This window comes from Chaetura pelagica, unplaced genomic scaffold, assembly GCF_000747805.2.
Source record: "Chaetura pelagica isolate M959 unplaced genomic scaffold, ChaPel_1.0 scaffold90, whole genome shotgun sequence".
Classification (NCBI taxonomy): domain Eukaryota; kingdom Metazoa; phylum Chordata; class Aves; order Apodiformes; family Apodidae; genus Chaetura; species Chaetura pelagica.
The window spans coordinates 18292838-18299835 of NW_009953496.1; the positions used below are offsets into that span (position 1 = coordinate 18292838).

General features: G+C 39.0%; 1 protein-coding gene across 1 annotated transcript in view; it reads right to left on the minus strand.

The window, feature by feature from the left end:
• Nucleotides 1–1029: 1029 nt before the first annotated feature.
• DST (dystonin) overlaps nt 1030–6998 on the minus strand; it is a 144594-nt gene continuing 138625 nt past the window's right edge. The window contains exons 81-84 of the mRNA XM_009999198.1: nt 6606–6805; nt 6051–6161; nt 3895–4018; nt 1030–1987 (exon numbers count right to left, since the gene is read on the minus strand). Coding sequence (XP_009997500.1) covers nt 1722–1987; nt 3895–4018; nt 6051–6161; nt 6606–6805 — 701 coding nt within the window. The 3' untranslated portion in view covers nt 1030–1721. The remainder of the gene's footprint in view (nt 1988–3894; nt 4019–6050; nt 6162–6605; nt 6806–6998) is intronic.

Below are 6998 nucleotides of genomic sequence, written 5' to 3' on the forward strand. Positions count from 1 at the left end.
TTTTCATGTTCTAGGAATGCAACCACTGAATGAAACAGGCGAGGTGAAGCATGGAAACACGAAGCACCACAGTCCAGGTCAATGCTATAGTATTCAGTAAACGTGTGTGCTGATTCCCAAAACCAGCAGCAGGAAGACTGCCTGCTTTCCACAAGCACTCAATACAGATGTGATGGAGGAAATCCTGACCCAAGTAGATTTTGGTTAATTATCTTTTGAGTATTATTTTGTTCTTCTGTTTCTTATAAACTGTGAGAGTCAGCTAGGGAGTCTGCAGAAAGCTCTTGTAAGAACTCTTAAAACCTATCATCAGTACTGCCTGCGTGTGTTGGCAGCAAATGCAGGGATCACCATAACCTGTATGTAATCAACTCAGCTTCTGCTTCACTTACAGCACATCAAGGGACCAACAACAAACCAGTCTGCCCCTAAAACTCCTCTACTAAAGGTAGAGCTTTTTCTGGAATATGAATGGTGAGGTTTAGATCATTTGGTCTGCCACCTTGGCCAAATTCTACCAAAGTTTTTCTGACACTATCAAAAAGCATTTTGAATTTTTAGGAATTCTGTCACTACTTACCACAGCATCTACCCAGCCATTCTACAGCACTCCCATTGGAAACTGTATACTTTTTTCCATTGAAAATGATTACTAAGCCTTTCAAAGAATCCATGGATGGCAAAAATATTTCACTGACAAAAAAAGCAACCGAATTCCTCTTTATACCTTTCATACATGGTATATAAATGTCAGTTTAATATGGAGAAAATAATTGTCAACAAAACAATTACATATATTTTCATAAATGATTTATGTGCAATTTAGTGTTTTATTAAACAAATACAGTAGCTAACCAAAACCTGAACACTGTAATTGGAAATTACATCAAAACCTATGTTACTATGGCAATTATTGGTTATCTGAAATGATATATGCCCTAAAACATAATGGAGAAAATTAACTTCCTGTGAAATAAGAAATACAATAGAAATAAAGTTAACGGACATGTTTATTTTGGAGCTTTCTGCAAGCAAAAGAAAACCTTACATGTACATGAATGCACTTTATATTGATATTCTTACAGAATAATAGTTCAGATATCCAGAATGTGTCTGGCCTCATTGAAAGCAATGGCACAGAAATGCTGCAATGTATTGGAGTATCATACTAGTGGCGAGTGCTTAATTAACTCTGTGAGTTCTCTGAGAGATGCTGTATAAATAAGGGTACTGTGAATGTGGGTTTGTAATCCTTAGTAGTTCTGACACCATCCTCTAGTGTTTGTTTAGTTAGCTCAAAATGTGTAGTTGTGTCTTTTGGCTTTTTAGTATTCTCTTTCTTTCTTAAAGAAAAATCTTGAGGTATCCTTTACTGTTAACTAATGACATAAATGATAGGCCTATTTTATTCAGGCTGCAGAGACTTACTGTACATTCAGTACACTGTACATTCGGCAATTATTTTTAGTGTACTTTCTACACATTACTGTGTACAACTGTTAGTTTACATTAAAACCCTTCCCCCTTCTCACAGGATATGGCATAAACAAAAACAAATCTGACAAAAATTATACATATAAAGTAAGACAAATACACAAATAAGGCCATCTGCAGAATTAAAAATCCAGCTCTTGCGATATTTCACAATAATTTCTACATAATATATTACATCTTACGAACTTAAATATTTAACGCAAAAGACCTTTACTGAACCAATCATATTATCTCTTCAAGGACTTGTCCAATTTGCTGGCTAGTGGCCTTCTCTGGGGAGTTGGAATTTTAGAAGGCTTGGCTGATCCTGGCCGAGAACCTGCTCGGGGTGTCGGTCTGCTGGTAGCAGGAACAGTCTCTGACATATCTGAGCACACAGACTGGATTTCTGAAATGTCAAAGTCAGATGCATCACTGCCTCGACGGCTACTTGACCTGCTGCCAGCCTTGCTTCCTGCTCGGCTTCCAGGTCTGCTTGGAGTTCTTCTGGTTTCTAGAAAGAGGAAAGATAATCATCAGCATTAGAGGTAAGGATGGAGAAGGTGTGCAAGTCTTTTCTAGGTCTTTGGCAACCCCAAAAATTCCTCATTGCACAAACTAAACTTTAGACCTCTGGCAGGCAAATGAGATGATGATCCAACTTCCTCTTGATATTAAATGAGAGCACAAGACAATGCCTGCAAAACAATCTCCCACTAAAGAGAAGGAAATGTGAGACAAAATACGGAGACATAGTTATTTCATCACTAATGCATCTCATTCAAAATGTATTATCCTGGCAACTTTTCCTGACTTGTCAGACATGCATTGTATATTCACTCAGCCAGATCCCTTCTTTCCCCTGCCATTTTCTCAGCTATGAATTTAAAGAATTCAGTATCTGGCCCCTTCATGCGTTTGGGATTTCCCAATATATGTGCCTTAGAAATGCAGATGAATATTCCAATTTTTAAATATACCTCTCTCTTTTTTAAAAAAATAAAACCATATAGCTGGAAGTTGCAAGCAAACAAGGGCAGAGTAGACATTCTCCCAAACAAAGGGAGAATGAGCTCTGAGCAAGCCTGCTGAAGTGAAGGCCTGCCCAGACAATGCACCAGAAAGAAAAAAACACAAGAAGGAATCTTAAACAGAAGCATTAATGTGGTTTCTCGTAACCTTCCAATTACTTATTGAATCTTTTTGATCTTCACAAATGTGGTTGTCTGTATGTGTGAGGAACACCAAGCTGAAACTGAAATCTCAAGTGCCTCCTTCTTCAAATCACCTATGACTTAAAATACATCTATTCTTTGAACAGGATTTTCCTGCACTGCTTAGTATGCTCTGCAGAGCTTAAGGTGTGAGTGAAAGCTAGTAGAGCTAGTAGAGCTATCTTCTGTTCTAACCATCTGATCCTCAACCTTACGCACACCTGCTCTGAGGATCCTGGAACAGCACAGTTTCACTGCTTTCTACTTTCATATACTGTTTCAAAAATTTCTATGGGATATTCTATTAATAAGGTGACCTACTGCTGTTCTGTACCTATCCTGTTGTATAATCACAGAATGGCAGGACTTGAAAGGGACCTCTGGAGATCATCTAGTTCAACCCCCCTGCTTAAAGCAAGTTCACCTAGAGCATGTGGCACAGGATTGCATCCAGATGGGTTCTGAATATCTCCAGAGGAGACTCCATAACCTCTCTGTGCAGCCTGTTCCACTGCTCTGTCACCCCCACAGTACAGAAGTTTTTCCTCATGTTCAGATGGAATCTCCTGTGTTCACTTGTGCCTGTTGCTCAGCACTGCTGAAAAAAGTCTGACCCCATCCCCTTGACACCCACCCTTTAGATATTTATAAGCATTGACAAGATCTCCTCTCATTCTTCTCTTCTCCAGGCTAAAGAAACCCAGGTGTCTTAGCCTTTCCTTGTAAGAGAGATACTCTAGTCCTCTAATCGTCTTTGCATCCTTCCATTGGACTCCTTCCAGTAGCTCCTTGTCTTTCTTGTACTAAGGAGCCCAGAACTGCAGTTCTTTCAAAAGAATTGGAAAAGGCATAATTAAGTGACTCCTTTGCTTCATCACCTGAATACTGTAAATAACAGAACCCTTTCTTTCTAAGTAAATGCTTCCTCCCTAGTTCCTGAGGCAGATACATTGGAGATACCACTATCAAAATGTTGCAGTCACAAATTTTTACATCCAGAGCTGAACCTCCTGTGCAACTATGTGAAAGGAGGATTATTATCCTCACGTGCACTTATGTGCACTTTTGGCAATACTCATGTGGAGACAGTAGGACTTTCACTCCTTCCCACACATCTGACATGTCCCTCACACCCTAAGATGACCCTAAGTATCCATGTGGAAAATAGCGCAAACAGTAGATAAAGCTCTAAAGTCAAGACACTCACCTGCAAACTGAGCTCTAACTCTGGTAGCTGCTGTTGACAGGATGCCACTGTCATCTCCAGAGTGGAAACCCTTCCCTGATAGATATCCTGGCAGTCTAAGTTTACTTCCTTGAATTGGTGTTCCCTGTCCAACAACAACAAAAAGATACGGGTTTTTTCCCAGTTGTCTCTACTGAAGAGAAGGTCTGGCATCAGGCAGTACATAGCTTAGAATACGATCATTGCAACAACATTCACTGTGAATCTGAAATACTGGTTTGAAACCCTGCAGACATTTTTCATGATGTGAAGTTTTGAACATTCCTTTTGCAGTTAGTATTTGAAGTAGCCCAAACAAAACTACGAAGAACTCCCCGTTTTAACGGTCTGCTTGACGTTAACACTTTAGCATGTGTATCCCAATGCATATAAAGAAAGAAAAATGCTACCTTCATAAAATTAGTTAAGAACATAAGATTAGTTGATGGTACATGACTTAAATCAACAGAGACAAGTAGTTAAGGTTTTATGTCTGCATAGCTTGACTATCCACCATTCTGACTGTGTTTATAGGCAAATACATTTTTTTCAATTTTATAATTATTTTGATGGCAAAACAAAACTACCAAATTTCAAAATCTTTTGCCAGAAAAAAAGCAGAATAAAACACATAGGACTATTTTAAGACATTCTTTTTGTCAATATATTGTTTGAAATGTCTCTACTCCATAGTCGTGACCTGCCTTTCTCATGTCTGAAATGAAAGGCATCTTGATTTCCAATCCGCCTCAAATTTCTTTCAAAGCCACAAGAATTACATCCTCAAATCTCAAAATGTATGTAACATACTAGATAGGAGGTGCATACAAATGAAAGGAAAACTACAGTATTCATATTCATTTAATTAACACAAAAATGCTAAGTAAATATCCAAAAAGAAGAACAAACACTGCAGTGATGATTGCAGCACGTTGAGTGGCATGGATCTCACCAAAAGCCCTTCAAAGTACCACCAATTAATCTTACAGTTCAGTTACCAGCTAAAAGAGGAAAGAAAATACATGAATGTATTAGAAACTGACAACTGACCCAACCATGTGCTGCTGTTACTCATTCTAAGCAACAGCTCCGTGCGCTTCGAGTGCTTTATACACACACAGGCCTGCAGTGTGCACAAGTAATGCACCCACTTGTGCAGGAGGAGGGAGTGAAAAGTTCATCATGCATCTTTGAGCAAAGCAAAGCTGAGGCCACCTAAGCTTAGCACCCCAAGGTGTCACGTGAATAGCAACAGGCATATCAAAGTGCAGATATGTGAAAGATACAACAGAGGAGACAGTAGCACAAGCTTCCCCTTACCAAGCCCACTGCCTAACTCAGGGCAGGAGTCACTCGTACAAATGACAAGTCAGTTTGCAGCCTGATCCAGCTGCAATCTTTTCACTGACTGTAGTGACATTAGAAGAGATGCTTTGGCTCCAAGCCCATTTAAATTTTAGTCCTACAGCTTGATTGTTGGCACAATCCTAATTACTATAATGGCAGTTTCTAAGTAAGTAATGGGCTGAAAATGAGACCAAAGCTCATTGCCTCATAAGTCATCAAAGAGCTGTCTTATTAGAGCAACGATAGTTGGCTACTACTCCCATAAACCGAACTTTAAGTTGTTGGTGAGATTTATATATCAGTCAGTCTTTTGTGCCACCTGATTCACAGTGATTCCTTCATTTAGTGGTTTTGTATTGGAGATCATAGTTTATTAATCTCATTCCTGCAGTTCATTAATATTACAGTACATGATGAACTCAAACAACCTAGGAAAGAAACCTGCAAAGTATATAAGCTGCTTTATTAAAAAAAAGAGTACTTTTCCACCTTTGCTCATCCTGTTCATTGCATATTGTTCTGATTTATTAACCATGTGCACTATAAACAACTTCACTGAAGCTGAGTTTTCCTAAAGGTCAAAAACCATAAAATACTTACGGAGAAAAAAAAAAAGAAAAAAAAAAGGGAACAAGGAAAGAAATAACTTGACAAAGGTCTAAAATAAAGACAATGCATTAATATGCCAAGTACATTGCAGCTCTGAAGCACTGAAACTCTAGTGGCTGTTAGTGAAGTGACAGTTTTAGTGAAGGAAGGGCATTAGACTAGAATCTCTGTCCTTACTGTACCTCTGCAGATGACCCTTGATACTCTGAGGATTCTGGTGGCTTAGAAGGAGTTGACGTTTTGCTGTTTGTCAACCATGGTTTACCATAGTTGCGTGTTAAATGATGGGGTGTCTGTATGAAACAATGGTAAATCAAAATATGAAGGACAGTAGATGGAAAACAATGTCATGGAGGATACCCAGGTTTTCACAGGGAGATTAAATGTTGCAGTAGAAATAAAAGCTAAGCAGAAAGAGTTGATGACAAGTGTTCTGAAATGAAGAGATGGCAGAGCTTATTTCTTAAAACAGAGAGCTTAATTACTTTTTCAGAGCAACTCCCAAACTGCCAGTTATCTCATGTGGCACCTTAAATGTAAAGAATTCTATTCCCGTGTTGCAAACAAACAATACAGGAAATATACTCAAAACACTCCTCAGGTCCTCCCCAGACTATGGAATAAAACTGAAATACATCTTTCCTGTGAGGTAACTCCAATACTGCTGGAGCAAGGGGAAAAAAAATAAATCTATACCCCATTTGTTAACCAGTGCAGTTTTGTTTATTTCTCCTTACCTTTGGTGTACTTGTAGCAACTGCTTGTGGGGCAGCTGCCTGACCAGCTTGACTTGACAGAGAAGTAGATCTGTTGGGAGAAGCACCCCTTGAAGAGGGTCGTGATCTACGGCCCCGTGGTCGGAAAGCTGCCATGCTCTGGCTGGCACCATCTGCCAAAATGAACTTTTCTCGTAGCTCCACATTTGTCCTCCCTTTAGCTGCAGCAAAGAAAGATGTTAATCTAGTCAGATATGAAAACTGTCACAAGGTTGTTTACTGTCATTTTTGCCATGCCAACTCCCAACACATTTTAACAATAAATTAAATGCATTACTCTGTAATGCATTTATTTTGGACACAAAAGAGTTATGTGCAGAACTCAGTTATTCTAATACTTTCTGCAAGCAGGAA